The sequence below is a fragment of the Pocillopora verrucosa genome, chromosome 6 (assembly GCF_036669915.1).
Source record: "Pocillopora verrucosa isolate sample1 chromosome 6, ASM3666991v2, whole genome shotgun sequence".
Lineage (NCBI taxonomy): Eukaryota > Metazoa > Cnidaria > Anthozoa > Scleractinia > Pocilloporidae > Pocillopora > Pocillopora verrucosa.
The window spans coordinates 14,025,496-14,044,244 of record NC_089317.1 but is presented as its reverse complement, the minus strand read 5'-3'; the positions used below and the strand labels follow the sequence as shown (position 1 = coordinate 14,044,244).

Below are 18,749 nucleotides of genomic sequence, written 5' to 3'. Positions count from 1 at the left end.
TTTTTTTTTGTTTTTTTTTGTTTTTGTTTTCAATTAGGTGAGAAGGAAAGAAATCCTTTTTAAGAGTCACTCAAAGGTGTTGAAAAATATCTCAAACCAGACGTTTTGTGTTATTGATTTAAAAAATTATGTCAACTAATGTATTAATAAGTCTTAATAAAGAAACCACAACTTTTAGTTTGCAAGACATGTTTCGACATTCTTATGTCATCTTCAGTTGTAAATGCGATTTTAACGGTTGTACATTTGAATTTATATGAGCAGCAAAACGGATGTCTTTTCTTGTTTTGAGCTAATTAATCGTACCATGGTCAGAAATATACTCAACAGGAAACTAAAGGGCAAACTTGTCGCAGACCTCTCTCATCTTGCCCACTCGTACGTCTCATCGCACCAACCTTCTGCAGCGGACTTGAAGAAATACAGGGTATTAAAGAATCTAAGGAGGAACAAGGACATTGTAATACTGAAACCTGACAAAGGAAATGGCCTGGTTGTCATGGACAGGAAAGCCTACGAACAGGGTATTTTATCTATTATCAGTGACACTTCCAAGTTTAAGGTTAATGATAACGATCCAACATTACAAAGGGAAGGTAAATTACAACGTTTTTTAAGAACACTTAAAAGTAAGGGCCACTTAGACAAAAATACCTATGAGAGAATCTACCCAGTTGGTTCTCAACCAGCCAGGTTTTATGGGCTACCTAAGATGCACAAGGCTAGAGGACCTAATGAAACACCTCCCTTTCGACCAGCTGTTTTCTGACATCGCTCAAACCAAGTTAAGGCATCTACTGAAACGTTATTGTAGACCTGATTTAGATATTAAGTTAGTCTTCAATACGTTTAAGCTCAGAAACTTGTTCAGTGTGAAAGATTCAGTACCACCAGGTCTACGTTCGCGTGTCGTTTATAAATTTTCATGTGCTGGCTGTAATGCCAGTTATATTGGTGAGACCACTCGCCACATCTGTACACGGGTTCGTGAGCACCTCTTGTCTGACAAAACTTCACACATTTACAAGCACCTACAATCATCAAAGGCCTGTCTCGACTCTTGTGGTACAGAATGTTTCACCATTTTAGATTCTGCCGCTTCGAAATACAAAATTAAGATCAAAGAGGCATTGCATATTAAGTGGGACAAACCCATCCTTAATCAACAATTGAAGCATCTAGAGTTGTCTCTTTCCTTTTGATTCTGTCATCATAATAATTTTTCTTATTATGATCATTATTTTTCTTTTCTCCTTCTTTCCCCATCTGGCGCGTGCTATGTCACGTTTTTTCGTATTTAATATTCAAATTGTAACGTAAACAATATGACGTAATTTGTAACGTAATCTCATATAAATTCAAATGTACAACCGTTAAAATCGCATTTACAACTGAAGATGACATAAGAATGTCGAAACATGTCTTGCAAACTAAAAGTTGTGGTTTCTTTATTAAGAATTATTGCCACTCTGCTGTCTTTACGTCCTTTTGGTATTAATAAGTCTTTTTTTTAATGTAAAGTGAGTGGAACTAACGGTGCGAATGCAAATATGCCAAACTACTCGGTGGGCCCTGGTTGACTTGCACGAACGCAAGGCAAATCAGGCCCCGCGATTTTTTCCCAAGTTGAGGCTCGAGTAGTCCGGCATAATTGCTTTTCGTTAATGTCAAAAACTGGTGTCGAAAGTAAATGCATTAGGATTTTCATTAATATGAATTGTTAGCTTCCTTTTAGTGAAACGCGACTTAAGTAACCACTTCCAGTTTATCAGTTGATATGTTTAAGACCATATTATGGTTATATTTTAATTGTTTTCTGCTCCGAGGGATCACCACCTTATCGTGGTGGGGCAGTTTGCATGTCTCAGTGACCCTTAGAGCTATGTCAGCTGGAGTCTCGCACTCCTGCCGAACAGGTCGAAGGGTAGAGACTAGACGAAGAGTGATTCGCTGGTCCCACGACGACCCTACGGCGTAGAGTTAACGGGGGGTTGGGCGGACAATTTGACGGCCTTATGCGCTTACTGGCGCAACGAGATATGATGGTGATTTCGCAGTAGGTATTGAAAGAGCTCTTTTTTCGAAATTCTTAGTTTAAGTGTTAAGCCAGAACCCTCTGTCATAGTAAAGTGGATAGTCAATCAATATAAGTGATATATTCGATACCTTTTCGCTGTAGGTGGTAATTTAGGCTTAAATGAGGCTTTGAGTTAAGGAGATGGTGGGTTAAAGCTTAGAATGTTATTTCTAGAAAGTAACTTTTTGCCTTTGTTAACTTTGGATCATGAAAGTTAAAGGATATTAATTATTATTTGTAAAGGCTTTTTGGGTGTAAACCCTTATATATTGAAACTTCTCGATGTTTTTTTTTTCAAGAAAATTTAATTGATTTGAGGTTCAATTTAGTAGAGGCGTTCCCGTATTAAAAATAAAACACTTAAATCTTAATGAAGGTGTTTGTTTTGTCTTAACCGCATGATAGATTGCAGAATATTACTAGGAGTTAATTTTCAGGAACTTTGCGAGAACGAAACCTGAGCGCTTTCTATGGATGGCCGAAGAATTCAGCGGAATTTATCTTCTCATCAGGAGGAGTAGGACCATTTTCAGCAACGCGCTTTAAATTACCGAAATTACTATTGATGTTCACTACCACCTAAACTGTAATTTCTTTCGTTGTGAATATTTCATTTCCATCAGGTTGGTACCAGGTGAGTGTCGGTGTAGGAACACCATTAGACTGACATTTTAGTGTCACTGTCTGACCAACCCATAACGTAAGAGATGAAGCGGTGGCCCTCTTCAATTTTGGTGGGTCTAAGAATGAATAGGACATAAAGTCACAAATAATCGAAAAGTGGCGGCACAGTCTAAGTTTATTTGAATAATTTCACACATATCGATGTTCCTATTTGTCCAACCTATACGCACGTTGTTCAGATAAACGCAGGCTGCATTTTTAAGGAAACGACAATAGCTATTACCTTCCTATCCCGAGGCTAGCAGCTAACCTGACCCGAGCCTCTTCACCAGACTTGGTATAAAATCTTAATCTACATTATTGCATTTATATTTTATTTCCCTTGGAGCAAATTCGGAAAAATTATGTGGAGCTATTCCTAGGATAACGGGCCTAACTTTGTATTAGAGTCAAAGGATCATTGTGATAAATGGTACTCGTAGTTCACCAAGCTTTAGTTACTCATCCATAGAAGCAACTTGATTAAAAATTTGGCACAATTGCTTAGAACTTTTTGGAAATTTGTCCCCCAAAGAGCAGATGTCGTGAGTTTAATTCAGAGCTCCTCCCATCATTTAGCAGGCAATAAATCAGCAATAAAGTTAGTAGCATCATAATTTTGAAACGACTAGATTCACTTAGCAACAAGACCTTATCCCAAAAAAACCGAGACCATTCCCAAAAATTGTTTAAGGGGATTCACCTTAAAGTTTAGCATAATAACAGAAGTTACCATGCTACTCCCACTATGTCAAACACATGTGAAAACTGTTTGTTTGCCATGATGGGAAGAAAGCCTTTGAGCACTCCGGCTGTAGCTGATGTAAGTTTTAGAAAAAAACCATTATTAACAAAATGGTGTCTCAAGCACCCAGCACAAGCGTTTAGTCAGGAAAAATTAGAGAAGAGTGAAAAAACAATTATAAAAAACACTTACAGGTGTAATTGTAAAAAATTAGCTAAGTTCTGCGGAATCAAGACAAGGACTGCTTTGCGTAAACCTCAAAGGCGAACAGAGGTGAGTTAAATAAACGGTGGAAAGGATTGAAGGCTGTGTTTTTCCTGTTTCTTAAAGCATTTCATTTCTCACCATCTGCATGTCCCGAGCACTGCTTCGGTGTCACAAAATTTTGAGATACAACTACGCTGTCTCTTTCAAAAAAATTCCACTGTGTCAACCGACACAAACGTTCTGCGGCTCGGCTGATGCTATGTTTGCAACCAACCGATATTTGAAATCGCTTTTCGTTGTTTGGTTCTTTGCGAGGCATTAACAACTTTCATAACATTGTGGGCCTTAAAGTAGAATCTTTGTATTAAATTGGGATAAAAGTGGATTACGTAATGATCTAAGACAACAGCAAAAAACATATCACACTGGACAAAAGGACTAATGCATGAGGGTTGAAATACCGACATGCACGTGAATACGCAGAGGCTCAAAATATTAATAAATAACGTTGTAGACATGCTTTTCTTAAAGTTTAGCTTTAAGCTGGTTCTAGAGAACCAGGACTGAGTGTACCAGTACCGAGTGAGATCAACAGCGAGATTCAAATTCCAGAAATCACAGAGGCAGGTGTGGAACTCCCTATAAGCGGCTACAGGGCCAGACATGATTCCATACTGGGTCTGGAGAGACCACGCAAAGATATCCACGTCACTAATCACCAAAATTTGGAAACTATCATTGCTACCCAGAGCTGGCCATCGTCTTGGAAACGAGCGAATATCACCCCTCTACCCTAAGTGGAATTACCAAAATATAAAGGAGACTATCGCGGCATTAGCGTTACTCCTGTTATAGCCAGGGTGTTTGAGGAAACAATCTATCGCAGCCATGCTCAGGAGGTTATAGAATAACATCTTTCTCCCACGCAGTTTGTTTACAGGAAGGGCGGCAATTGTGCCGGTGCTCTTACGGCCACACAGCACAGGATAAACAGCTACTTAGACAATCCGGACTGTAGAGAAGTACCAGTTTTTACAATGGATTTCAGCAAAGCTTTTGACTCTGTTAAAAAACGATCTGCGTGCAGTTAAACCGAAAAAACTTCCTTTAAATCCCTACATAGTTAACTGATACTTAAGTTTCTTAAAAGGCAGAAGGCAAAGAATTTGTTGAAACAATATCTCTTGTGACTGGAGAAATGTAAACAAAGGAACTACTCAAGGGAGTATCAGGGGGCCATATCTTTTTAATGTTTTTCTTAATGACCTTGAAATCGCCTTGAAGTACTTGAACGTGCTGTACAAGTACGCTGATGACTCGAGTATAGTCGCTCCAGTGTGGAAAACCGGAGACTGCTCTAGCGAATTAATAACACCGTTCTTTGACTGGACAGAACGCAATGAAATGTTGTGCTATCCTATCAAATGTAAAGAGCTCACTATTCCCAAGAAAGGATACCAGGAATATTGTAACGACAGGATTTTTAGTTATCAAGTTTGTATGCTGGCGCTAAAAAAAATACATAAAATTCAACGTAGAAACTGCGAGATCTTGCTTAGTTCAGCATGCGTAAATGGTACCAGTCTCAATACATTCAGCCGTAAACAGTTATTATTAGATCATATCTGTAGTTAGTGTTAAACTGTAACCGTCACCTGTCATGATCCTTGTGTAATTATTATCCACCTGAGCTTTTTGAAAGTAATTAATCTTGTAAGAGGGGAAATTCCTACTTAACTAATCGTTGAATTAGATTACGTGATCCTTTAGATAGTTCATAGCATTATCTAATCTTTTGTACCTTAGGCTTTGATAGAGCTTTCTTTGGGAGTATCGGGGTCGGAAAATAGTGAGCAAGGAAACCAGTCAGCTTAGTGGTGCTTACAGAATAAATCTACGTTGGAGCCAACTTTGTTGTTGTTAATCATTGTCTCAAGGATAGTCAACAGCCGTAATAGATCCCGACCTTCCCGCAGCCAGCGAGTGCCCCCAGGAAAGCCTTTCCCAGAAGAAGTTTATCGAGTTGTTCCCCGCCCGTCTGTTATTAGTGAAGGTAAAAACCTGTTTTCACAATATTTCCCACCTATAGCGGGATTTCCAAGGTGCACACAGGTGATAATTGTTGGGGTGACATTTCAGAGCAACTGTAGATTTAATCGTCATGTTAAGAACAAGTTGATAAAAGCGAACAAATGCGTACATATCTTAAGAACTTTGCGCAAAGAATGTTACAATAAATCCGAAACTAATCATCTATTCAAAACTCTGGTTCTGCGAAATTTTCTATCTGTATTAGCTGTTAATGGTGCCTCGGAATCTGACCTCTCCACTGTACAAGGCTTCCTTTATCCCTGTTTCAAAGTTCAGTTCTGTTCTAAACATATCAATGTTCACAACCTTCTGGAAACACAAGACCGTAACATTTTCAAGAAAGTATCTAACACTGTAAATCATCCTCTCCTGCCTTTTCTCCCTAGAATCAAACCTACACATTATAACCTTAGAAGCGAATCCTTTAAAAAATCCAAGATCAATACGGTCCGTGCTATAAGTACCTATGGAAATAGATTAGTCTTTAAATATAATTTAGTATTAGGATAGGGGATTTTCTACATCTTTTAGCTTCTTTTATACTTTGTACGCTTTAGATTTCCTCTTGTAACATAGGAAATGTATTTTTTATCCTATGAACGAATAAAGACATTATTGTTGAGGTTAACTCGTTTTTCATGGTTACAAGGGTCAGTTAGTTTGTTCCTTTTTTTCCTTTCTCGTCAAGTTACAATTTAAGATAAGTCTTGTGAACACTCTCTACGGTTAACAATTAACGCTAGTGAGTAACAACCAATCGTGAACAGTTATTATATGCATCACGCTAAATCTTTCTGCAGTAATAATTAAGGCTAGTGAGTAACAGCCAGTGATGTGACTGATTGTATGCATCACACTCAATCTCTCTAAAGTTAATAATTATCGCTAGTGACTAACAACCAATCGTGTAGCATGACTGTGTACGTCACGCTCAATCTCTCTACCGTTAACATTTAATGCTAGAGCGTAACAACCGATCGTGTGGAGTTATTATCTGAATCACACTAAATCCTTGTACAATTTTCTAGGTAACGACTTAAGCAGAGTCCTTGTCATTGATCTGGTTTAAGAGTTCACAAAGTTCAGAATTTTAGATATTAATGACCAGTCAGTCTTGTGCCAACTGATATTTCCTATTAGCTGCATTTTTTGTCTTTTATGCCGCAGCATAGAGATCGGTGTGTGGGCCGAAAGGGTATGGGATAGCATGAATATATGTTTTAGGAGCGCCATTATACAAAGTTAAGTCGCTGTTGTTGTAAAAGAGAAACTGGCAAATTTCTCAGAGTAATTCCACATGGAATGCCATAGTACAAGATCGACAGGCTTTCATTCATTCGAGGCTCGAATAATCCTTTGGCCGGTCTGTTGTTGTTGTTTTTTTTTTTCTGCTAAATACGCGAGATAGACATCACCAATATAGTATTTTGGAGGATAATATCTATTTAGATCAAGCATCGTTTTCCTTTACAATTATTGAAACCCGATGTGATTAGGCGTGCTTTGGGTAAATGGACTCTTCCCAATGCCAAAGGGTACCAGTTTCTCTTTGGTTTAGTATAGAGGCCTCCTATAGTTTGTTTCTTCTTCACACTTTTTTAATTGTAAGTATGCATTCTGTATGCCTTCCCGTAAAAATCAAAACGCGTTGGCTTTATTTTTCTTTTTGTAAGGAGGCGCTCTAGCAAGAAAATGATTTCCTGAGAACAGTTTTTTGATATTCTTCACCAGACTTTTTCCTCACCGAATAGGAAATCGACACAAGTAGGCGTTTCATTAACTCATTATAGTAATGGGGCAATCTTCAGCCCTTCTCTTTTCCCTTTTCAAGACCAAAAATGGCATTACTTCTCGTCATTCTACGAGTAATCTTTATATGTTTGTCATAGGTTCGACAACCATGTGCTATTCGTACCCGCGCTCCTACCCCGTAGACCAGACCAAAGAAAACGGCAGATCTTGAACTTATCATCATTGTTGGTCAAAGAGCATCTTTTACTGGACAGCTTTTTATTGTTTTTGCATGGATTTTTGTTCGAGGTAACAAGATGCATTCTCTCGTGCAATTTCAAAGCTTTGAAATATCTCTGGTTGTTTACCATTTACAAAAAAATTCCAGAAATTCAGGTTCGTTTGTAAATGGAACACGATTCTTTAATTCGTTCCGGTGGAAAATTTCCGGGAAAAAAGGAATTTATGAGAAGGTAGTCCCAATTTCCCGGTGGAAATTTTCCCAATGGAAGATCAGTAAATGGAACACAAATTTCCCAAATTTCTCATCAGTTCCAAGCCCTTCACGGTCGTTTTCGCTGCCAGACTCCTTCCGTCTTTTTACGTCAGTCAAAATGGCGTGTGCTCAGGTGTATGAGTGTTCAGTGTAACATTTTCTAGCTTCGGATTTACAAAATTTACTCCACCATGATTGTGGCTCGTATATGAATGGTAGGTGGAATTTGTAGCTTACCCGGAGTTCTTTGAGAGCAAGTGTATCCGGCTTAAAAATTATGTCGCATCGCTCTCCAAGCTTAAGGTGTCTCTATAAATTGGCAAGAATTTTTGAAATTCTTTGTTTTCAGCTACCACTTCTTCCGTTTCAACTGGGCCCTTGGCAAGTGTAACCAACCATGGTGATGCAGGGTCGTTGAAAATTTTGGAGCGATGGGAAGATATAGACGTAAGACTTCTCATAACAACATACGCAGATAACAAGCACATGTTTGGTGGGAAAGCGACAAAGAAAGATGTGTTCGAGAAAATAGCCGAACAGTTCACCAAGATATCTGGTCGTGTGGTCAGTGGAGAACAGTGCATGAGAAAGTGGGGAAAGATAACATCAAAATGGAAGAAGAAAAGCTCAAGGTTTTAAAAGAGATAAAAGAAGAAAAAAATTATTTCTTTAATCGTTTCTTTGAATATATGGACAACAAGTAAACAAAGAAACTAGTTATTGACACTTTAAAGGCCAAAACACAGGATATGTGTGTCAAGAAATTGACTTTTGTTCAGTGTGCTGTTGGTGTGGTTTGAGATAGATGCATTTCCGGCTGATGGTTCATATTAGATAATCAAAGCTTGTCCACTTTTGTGTTCTGTATTTCATATTTATCTTTCAGTGATATATTATGTGGTTGCTCACCCTTAGCACCACCAATGTGAAATATCAAGGATGTTTATCACTTGTTGTTTGTGAGAAATGCCATGTTTTTGGGCATTTTTTATTATTTTAAAGGAAAGAATGTTGTATTTTTCTAATTTAGAAAATGTTTGTGAATGTTGGAAGTACTGATATTTAAATAGTAGTGGCATTTTCATGTTTAAAGCAAGAGAAGCTGAATTAAATTTATATTTGTTTTGGTTTGTTTCATTTACTGTCTCAGTTTTTAATTTACTCTCTTGCTTTTAACTTCTAACATTGGTACATTTCTGGACAAAAACAATCAATCTAGTATTGTCCCTATTGGTGACAAATTGGTGTGAGATTCAACAGATAATATTCATTAGTTGCAAACGCTTAGCCTGAGCAGCTAGTGCACCACCATCCAGGTGTGCTACAACTGGCCCACCATTGTCATCTCCATCATCACCATCATGATGGTCTAAGAAGTAGCTGTCACTGAAGTCATCATTGAGAAGACAAAAGTTGTGCATTATAAGGTGAACCAAAAGTTCCAAATCTGTGTGCTCCAGTGTTAAGAGTTTCCTCCATCTTCCTTCCAAGAGACTAATAATTAGTTGATCGCTCCACCACTGACCTTATAGCAGAGAGTTTAGTGTTGAATTGCCTCTGTCTTGCATTCAGGTGTCCATCCAACCAGCCAACTGAAAAAAAAACACACTTGAAACCAATTCTAACAGTTAAGTACCTAAGGTAATTGATGCTCCTTGCAATATCTTGTTGGTAGCTTTATTTCATAGAAATGTATCATTGGAGGAAAAGCAAACTAAATAATTTTAAATGCTAGTTGTTGATGCATGTTCCTGTTAATATGTTGGTGCTGCACAACTGCTGGCTGGCTGTTACAAGCCATCTTGAAATGTAATAAAATACAACAAAACGAGCAATGCAATACTCTATGAGGGACTAAATGTAAACCTTTTCAGTGGGTATCCACCATCACCAAGAAGATGTGTGTCCCCAGGGAACTTAGCTGCAGCAGTGACAAACAGGGAAGAATTTCTGAGGACCCTTGAGTCATGAACTGAGCCTGGCCAACCCACTAAAATGTCTCTGAAAACCATGTTATCATCACACACAATCTGTTGTGCATCAAGTAAATATATCTTAATTAATAACTTGTTTTGTTAAATGGAAACGTAAGTTTCATTTATGTCCCCAGACTACAGTAACATCCAGTATTTTAGTACAATTTAAATTGCAATAGCCCAAAAAATACATCTTTTTAATTTAACCAAGAAAAATATGATTCTCACTTGGGCAACAATGGAATGGAATTTCTTTCTGTTTACATAAGCGTCTGGTTGCCTTACTGGAGCTTTGATTCTTATGTGAGTTCCATCAATTATCCCAATGATTCTTGGAAATCCAGGATGTCCTTGTGCTTCAAAGTTTCCCATTATTTTGTTCATTTCATTCCCTGTTGAACACATCAGATAATTGTGTTGTACAATTATAAATTTGAGTCAGAGGAATACAAAGAGCCTGTGTGAAGCTAGCTAGCTGTCTCCTATTCAGGAAATGAGATGGTAACATGAAAGTTTTAACGAATAAAGGAAGCTAAAAATGTCAACGAATATTATGGTCGTGTGAAATGAAGCCAGCAAGAACAAAACAACGAAGCTTGCTAACTTTTTATTATAAGAAACAATTTGAAAATTCTTTAAACAATTTCTAGGCTGAAACTTCATTACAAACGTTTTAAAAATAACATAAAATGCAACTTACTGTTGGGCCACTTGATGCATTGGTGTCTCAAATCGACTAGGGATCCGCACAAGCGGTGAATGATCCAGAGTTATGTCAAACCTGTCAGACACTGAACGGATCACCTCTGAGTTCGCCATAAACCATAGGAACGCCAACACTTGTTTACGAAGGGGAATTGGAGTCCATCCAAAAGCCTGTTGTCGTGGGATCCTTCCTGTGGCTTGGACTTCTCTGCATAGAGCTTCCATGGTGACCCGTGTCATTCTGAAATGACTTTTAAATTCATCGATCGAATATGCCGGCAAAGAACATTCATAATAACCTTGATTTCTGACTAGGTTACGTCTCATGAAAGTGGCAACTGCTGAGAGGATATTTATTTCACCATCATCTTCTGAATTGATCACACTTTCTTTGTCTATTGAAAATTCTAAACTCTCGTGTAGCATCAACATCTGAGCCGCCATTTTGAATTTTCGCGGGAGATATTTTTACGATGGCCCACAAGGGACTCGCTGCAAAGAAAAAGAAACGCTGCAAAGAAAAAGCAATCGCTGCAAACAAAAAAGTGATCACTGCAAACAAAAAAGTGAATGCTGCAAACGAAAAAGTGATCGCTGCAAACAAAAAAGAACAGATCATGCGTGCGCATTATGCCCGAGGGACTGGATAGAGTTTTGCTCGTCTCCAGAGCCTACGAGTATTTCCCTCCATTTTTCAAACGTCCGTTCTCGTTGAAAAACTAATCAAAGAGTATTTGTAGCCATTGTGGCATTGGGGATGCTCAAGAGAGTATCTGCGATAATTGTGTGGCAGAAAAAGATGTAAACGAAGTGATAAAGCGCTATTTTCATCGTGGCTATCCTTATGACGCTATTGTGGGTCTTCTCAAGAAACGAGAAGGACTTCAAATGTGTGCGCGAACACTGAAGAGACGTCTGAGATGTCTCGGGTTAAAAAGGAAGGGAAATGCAAAGATAATGGACGATTCAGAGATAAGAAATGTCATTCGTGAAGAAATGGAAGGCCTCGGAAGTTTATCAGGTTACAGAAGTATTTGGCACGCCTTGCGATTGCGGCACCATGTTCATGTTCCACGTAATTTGGTCGCAAAAATAATGAAGGAAATTGATCCTGATGGGGTAGAGGAGAGGAGATCTCGAAGGTTAAAGAGAAGAACGTTCAGCTCAAAAGGAGCCAATGCATCGTGGCAATTTGACGGTATTTGTTTTTTATCTTATGAAATTTAAAAAAACGATCTCTGGTTAAAACTTTTAAGAATACGAGCTTTCGGCTGTTTGCGCTACAGCCTTCAACGGGTAAAATGATAAAAAGGTATATAACACCATGAACAGTCACCACAAGGAATTTTATAAACAACATTTGTTTGCGATTCCAACGATGGTCGAAATTTTGGGGCCGGTAACTGTTGTTGAAGGGTGATGAGTGGTTTGTTCACCACTGTGATGTCGTGTTTTTTGAGGACACGAGTCAGAGGTTCTGTTACGCCTTTAATGTATGGAAGAGAGGCGAACGACTTGCGTGATTCGGACGCCTCGACCTTCTTGAAAAATGTACCAACAAGTTCCTCCGGGGACAACACTATTGAGCGTTGGGTTTTGTTGGCCTGGATTTCGACCATCGTTGGAATCGCAAACAAATGTTGTTTATAAAATTCCTTGTGGTGACTGTTCATGGTGTTATATTGGTGAGACTGGCAGGGCCTTTAACACAAGAAAGAAAGAACACCTCAGAAATGTGAAAACCGCGGCAAAAGGCTCAAGAATTGCCAATCACGTTTGGGCCAACAGTCACGCAATAGACTTTGATAATGCATCTATTATTGACAAAGGTGGTTTCAGAACAAGAAAAACACTAGAAGCGTGGCATTCCAAGTTAACTCCCAATGCGGACAACAATTCCTGTCCTTTGCCCGGACAATACAACATTCTTTTTAACAAACATTCTTAGTTATCAGCATTCTTAATTTTTACTTTGTACTTCACACCTAGTATTTTTTACCTTTTTATCATTTTACCCGTTGAAGGCTGTAGCGCAAATAGCCGAAAGCTCGTATTCTTAAAAGTTTTAGCCAGAGATCGTTTTTTAAATTTCATAAGATGTTTGGAAAAATTTCCGCACAGCCCCATACTTCATTATGCATGCACATCTTATTAATTATACATTCTACTCTTTGTCTTTGAATACAATAGACAATTCCCTTGGTAATTGAATATATACATCCCTAATTATTACTTACCGCACTAATAAAAGAGGATTTTTTTCACAGCGTTTCTTTCCGCGCTGTTTTTCCCTCTCTCTCTCCATTTTCCCCTCTTTCTCTTCCCCATTTCTCTGGCGGGCACTTCCTACTATCTTTCCTTCCTTCAAGGACCCTCTCAGTCTATTTTTCCTTTTTTTACGTTACCTGCAGGGTTCGAACTCTCAATTCTCTATCGTCTTCGTCAGACTAGCAGTCTATCCTCTATACAATTGATCTACATGTGCTTCTTGCCGATAAAGGGTAACTTTCAAAATTATATCTCTAATACCTTATTCAAATTCCAAAAATTAACAGTGAAATAATTTTCCTCACCTTTAAAACATGTTGTAATTTGCACGAAGAAATGAGATGTATCACCACGGTCGCTACGTCGAAGGAAAGTGGGTCTTTGATGGCATTTTCCGTGAAACCAAGGCCTGCTTCCTTGTACCGGTAGAGTGCAGGGATAAAGATACGCTCATACCCGTTATACGCGCTCAAATATTGCCGGGAATATGCGTGATGAGCGATATGTGGAAAGCTTATGATTGCTTACAGGACGAGGGCTACAACCATCTCACAGTGAACCACAGCCTAAACTTCGTAGACCCAGACAGGCGCTCATACTCAGCGCATTGAAAATACACGGTGGGGAATCAAACGAAGTATAACTCGTACAGGAATATCCAAAGATCTCTTCGGTTGCTACCTACAGGAGTGGTTGTGGCGTAAGCAATATGGAGAAGATCCTCTTGGAAATATAATCGAGCATATCGCCAAAGTATATGATGTTCGAAAGACATAAAAAAAAACTAAGCTCCTCGTGCCTCTGTATGTGCTGGTGCCTGTCTACACAACCACCACCGATGAAAATAAACATTCAATGAAGAGAGAAAAATAAGCAACTCTACTATTAAAGGGAAAAGGAAAAACGACAACGACAATGAACAACTTTAAAGGTGAGCATCGATTTTATTTTCATCGTTTTATGAATGTTTGCTTTCAAAAACAACAATTTTGAGGCTAATATGAGGCGGAATTTAAGCTGTTTTGATTTATAGATTTCATAAAGCATAGTAATTTTTTATTTGACTGTTACATATTTTGAATCAGCGCTCGATTAGGCGCAATTTTCAATTAAGAAACGGCGATTTTTTGAAGGTTTGAGTAAAGACTTAAAAAAAAAATTCAACTTCTTGAAAACAAAGCGAATAGTCCCAAAGATAATCTATTGTTTGCGCTATTGTTTTCTTCTAACAAAGGACTGTATGCATAATGAAGTATGGGGCTGTGCGGAAACTTTGCCAGATGTTTTATCCTGGCTGCGGCCCCTCTGTCTTTTCATTTGTTTTTTACTTCGTAAATCATAGTGGTGTATTGTAAATGTACATGTAGGAATGTAAAATCTTGCATCTAGCCTCATGCCCTTTCCACTTCAAGATTAGTTGTTTAGACGACTTATCTACTTAGATTTCTAATTTACAAATTTTATCTTTTTTAGGATATGACAAACTCAAACCTTATGGTTTCCCTATTCATGGTGCAGTGGATGGCTTCAGTAGAAGAATTTTATGGTTAGAAGTAACCCGGTCTAACAATGACCCTAAAGTAGTTGCAGCCTTCTACTTAAAACAAGTAAAGGAACTAGGTGGTTGCCCTTTGCTCCTGGTGACTGATTGTGGCTCAGAAAACGGTATTGCAGCTTCTATTCATTGCATGTTTCGTACCAATGATCAAGATGAACTGGCAGGTGTGAAGTCTCATAGATACTGCTCATCACCTGCAAATCAACGAATTGAAGGGTGGTGGTCCTTTCTCAGGCGAAATAGATCAAACTGGTGGATAAGCCTTTTCAAGGACATGGTTGATTATGGATTGCTTTGTGTGGGAAACACTCTTCATATGGAGTGCTTGTGGTTCTGTTTTTCAAAGCTTCTTCAGGATGACTTGGACAAAGTGAAAGATCATTGGAATAGTCACAAGATTTCCAAGTCTCCATATAGTTCTGTTCATGGGGTACCAGATGTTATGTACTTCCTACCAGAATATCATAGACATGAAGAATGTCTAGTTTCTGTGCGAGAACAACTAGTAGAGGATATGGATGTACATTGCCAGAGTGAGAGGGAAGACAATATCTACCTTGAATACTTTGAATATATTTTGGAAACTAAAGGCTGGGTTTACCCTAGTACACCAAGAGAGGCCGTAAGATTATATCAACACATAACGGAATTGCAGAATGATTAACTGAAAAAAAAATTAATGACTTGGGACATTTCTTCTACAGCGAAGCAATTCCTGTGTGAATTGAATGTGATATTCAAAGGCTTGTCACTGATCAGTCTATTGAATCAAATAACTAAAGATGACGTTGTAAAATTGGCATAACTTTTTTAATGTTTCATCAACACAACAGTTAGCATGCATGTTAAGGCCACCATCCAAAAGTCTGAAAATTACATTCAATTTGATAATTTTATTACAGTATTAACAATCAATACTACCAAGGTGTAACATTTTGACATGTAAAAGCTTTGATCGGCACATATGAATGAATAAACATTACTTGAAATTTGTGGTTATCAATATTGTTCTATAGATCACATTTTTTAAAGCCACAAACAGTGGGAGAGGACAGCAGTCAGTTTGCATTCCAGGGGATTATTGAGATATGGACAATGGAAAGGCTTCCTTGACAGAAATCAACATGTCACCGAATGGCTGAAATATAAACATGAATTGTCACTGGTTTTTCTACCAATTTTTATAACACTGTCTTCACATGACAAAGAATGGGAAACCCTTTGCTGTTTTTCTGTCCACACCCAATCACCTATTTTTCTGATTGACCTTATCACAAAAACAACAACACCACCAAGATAACTAAACTCAAATTGATCAAAAATGTGTGAGTAATATAATGTTTTAACAAATTGACAAGAATTTTAACAAAAAATTGTTTTCCTTGATATATTTTTATAAGTAGTCAACATTGTAAATTATTTTAAAATTCTTTAGTTCTAAGAGCCATTTAAGGTAAAGCCTAACTCAACATACAAAATTTCAAAACCTTTTAACCCTTTAACTCACAGATCAAATTTGTAATTCTCCTAAATGTCAACTATACAATTCTTATAATGTTAGTTCAGAGAAGTTAGTATTGGATCAACTTATTATCCCCAAATTGATATTTTTCTTTACTCTCAACACTTATCTGGTTGACATTGTATTGATATTGTAAAGATAAATTCTGTCTTGATCACTAATGGAAGTTAAAGGGTTGAAAACACTCAAAAATTTGACCACTGCACAATGTCATTAAACAATATTGAAATGCCATGCCTCTTTATTTTGCAGTAATTCACTGAATTCTTCTGACAGCTCATTGTATGACTGGTATGATGATGGGATTTCTAGTAGTGGTCCACATGTATGTGCTACAGGTCTATGAGAGGTGCCCTCAAGAGCCAAAAATGTCACCTCAATGCTATCACAGCTTATGATATCACTTCCAGTAATAAACTGCAGGAACACTGACAACGAACTTCCCTGTAATGAACGGATATATTTTTTAAAATGGTCCAGGCACTGTCGTTCTTGGTCAGTTACTGGCTCTGATTTGATTAATTTCACAATCTTTTTGGCAGTAGGCCTCTTAATGTCATAAAGATTCTCTAGAGTTACAAGAGATTGGAAATCTGGGAAAGCAATCAAAGGTTTCAAAATAGGTGCCCAGCAATTTGTGACATATCGAGGCTTCTGAATGATTTCCTGGTGAGCAAGTTCAGAAACAATCTGCAATATGTTTTCTTTTGTGGGAGTTCAATAACACTTGTAATTAGAAAGAAAATCAAACACGTCATCATTATCATCATCAAAACTTTCCTTAAGACATTTCTCAGGAGTCTCCCTTTCATCTTCTGAAATGTATAGATGGAAGGAAGAAAGCAAAAAATCACTTGTTATGCTCTCTTCACCAAAAAGGCATAATGCAACAAAAACTTGTGACAATGGAAGAGGAAAATATCTCTCCTTTATGTACCCATACATTAGAATTCTGGCAATTGCTTGCCATTCAGCTCTTTGATAATCATGTCTGATAGCAGGCACTTTTTCTTGAGCTCCTACTGTTAGTAAGTTAAAGAATTGATTCCAGAAAGTGGATAATGCATCACGTAAAACACCAGCCCCCTTTCCCTCTTCCTCCCTACCATTGCTGCCAATAAAGGTCACATCTAGATTAACATGAAGTATTGTAGGATCCTTAAAGGTTTCAATCAAATTATCCTTAAGTAAAGCCCTATACAGAATTATCTTTTGAACAGGGCCCTCTGTTAAAAGAGCTTCAACATCTACAGCATCTGCACCTATCAAAAAATTAATCAATTTATGAATAAATAACTGCTGCAGAATGTACATTTAAAAACTGATCTTAGCAATGTTCTTCTTGTATCATGTTGTCTACTATTCTATACAGGTGTCTCTGTATTTCTTGACTGAACATGCACAAGCTTTTATTGCATTTAATATGACTTTTTAAATTAATAAGAATATTGCATGGGTACACAATTCAGAGAAAACTTACAAAAGCAGATAAAATGCAAATAAAAAAGTGAATGCTGCAAATAAAAAAGTGATTGCTGCAAACAAAAAAGTGAATGCTGCAAACAAAAAAGTGATCGCTGCAAACAGAAAAGTGAATGCTGCAAACAAAAAAGTGAATGCTGCAAACAAAAAAGTGATCGCTGCAAACAGAAAAGTGAATGCTGCAAACAGAAAAGTGAATGCTGCAAACAAAAAAGTGAATGCTGCAAACAAAAAAGTGAATACTGCAAACAAAAAAGTGAATGCTGCAAACAAAAAAGTGAATGCTGCAAACAAAAAAGTGAATGCTGCAAACAAAAAAGTGATCGCTGCAAATAAAAAAAAGTGATTGCTGCAAATAAAAGTGATTGCTGCAAACAAAAAAGTGATTGCTGCAAACAAAAAAGTGAATGCTGCAAACAAAAAAGTGATCGCTGCAAACGAAAAAGTGAATGCTGCAAACAAAAAAGTGAACGCTGCAAACAAAAAAGTGAACGCTGCAAACAAATAATTTAAAAAAGGTTGCGATCACTTTTTTGTTTGCAGCATTCACTTTTTTGTTTGCAGCGTTCACTTTTTTATTTGCAGCGATTGTTTTTTCTTTGCAGCGTTTCTTTTTCTTTGCAGCGAGTCCCTTGTGGGCCATCGTATATTTTACGATACGATAGAGCAACAGAGAGGGGTCTGAAAACGAATAAGACTTCAATTAAATGGAACACACTCATCCCGAATGGCACTTCCCAACGGGATATAGCCGAATTTTATTGTAAATGGTAAACAACCTCTCAATTAAAGAAACTGATGAAAAACGCTCAATACTCACAGATGACGATTAGAGTAAGGTGGAAATCATCATATCCTTCATTGCTACCAGATTGACTGGTTTTCAAGCTGGCGGTTTTTTTCGTAGATGTTAACACGGCTCCATTTTGCAGCCATTTCATGTCTAATGTGGGTATTCCTCTTGAAGTGGAAGTTGTATTCACAGATAATCCTTCGTTGTGACTTTTACCAGCAGATGGGTAATCAATTTTTGGTTTTTCTAAATTAATGAATTGAGTTGTTTCCGTTTGCTTGACACTGGATTCAGCGTCGAAGTCACCTGACCAGGATTTGTCCACTTATCCCAACTGCTTGTAAAACTTTCACTATATGGCGAGATGGAACCATCAGGCTATATCTCTACAAGCTTGTTTCTATCCTGCTCTGCTATTGCATTAAGGGATGTCGA

The 18,749-nt window shown here is 37.7% G+C and overlaps 4 protein-coding genes and 1 pseudogene across 6 annotated transcripts in view; 3 read left to right on the top strand and 2 right to left on the bottom strand.

Annotated features, from left to right (window-relative positions):
- LOC131787147 (roundabout homolog 3) overlaps positions 1 to 2,448 on the top strand; it is a 31,129-nt gene extending 28,681 nt beyond the window's left edge. For all 3 annotated transcript variants that reach the window (XM_066168614.1, XM_066168616.1, XM_066168617.1), the window contains exon 7: positions 38 to 2,448. The gene's annotated coding sequence lies outside the window, so the exon portion shown is untranslated. The remainder of the gene's footprint in view (positions 1 to 37) is intronic.
- Positions 2,449 to 9,769: 7,321 nt separating this feature from the next.
- LOC136281742 (putative nuclease HARBI1) lies at positions 9,770 to 11,270 on the bottom strand (annotated as a pseudogene).
- On the top strand, positions 11,165 to 11,966 carry LOC131790490 (uncharacterized). The gene is made up of 2 exons (XM_066168928.1): positions 11,165 to 11,257; positions 11,421 to 11,966. Exons 1-2 carry the CDS (start codon positions 11,165 to 11,167, stop codon positions 11,916 to 11,918), a joined length of 591 nt encoding a protein of 196 aa, XP_066025025.1. The 3' UTR covers positions 11,919 to 11,966.
- Positions 11,967 to 13,506: 1,540 nt separating this feature from the next.
- LOC131773104 (uncharacterized) lies at positions 13,507 to 15,484 on the top strand. The gene is made up of 2 exons (XM_066168618.1): positions 13,507 to 13,890; positions 14,433 to 15,484. Exons 1-2 carry the CDS (start codon positions 13,875 to 13,877, stop codon positions 15,179 to 15,181), a joined length of 765 nt encoding a protein of 254 aa, XP_066024715.1. The 5' UTR covers positions 13,507 to 13,874; the 3' UTR covers positions 15,182 to 15,484.
- Positions 15,306 to 18,462, bottom strand: LOC136281891 (uncharacterized). Its single transcript, XM_066168927.1, has 3 exons — positions 18,342 to 18,462; positions 16,793 to 17,301; positions 15,306 to 16,750 (listed from the first exon to the last, which is right to left on the bottom strand). Exons 1-3 carry the CDS (start codon positions 18,460 to 18,462, stop codon positions 16,253 to 16,255), a joined length of 1,128 nt encoding a protein of 375 aa, XP_066025024.1. The 3' UTR covers positions 15,306 to 16,252.
- Between the last annotated feature and the right edge of the window lie 287 nt (positions 18,463 to 18,749).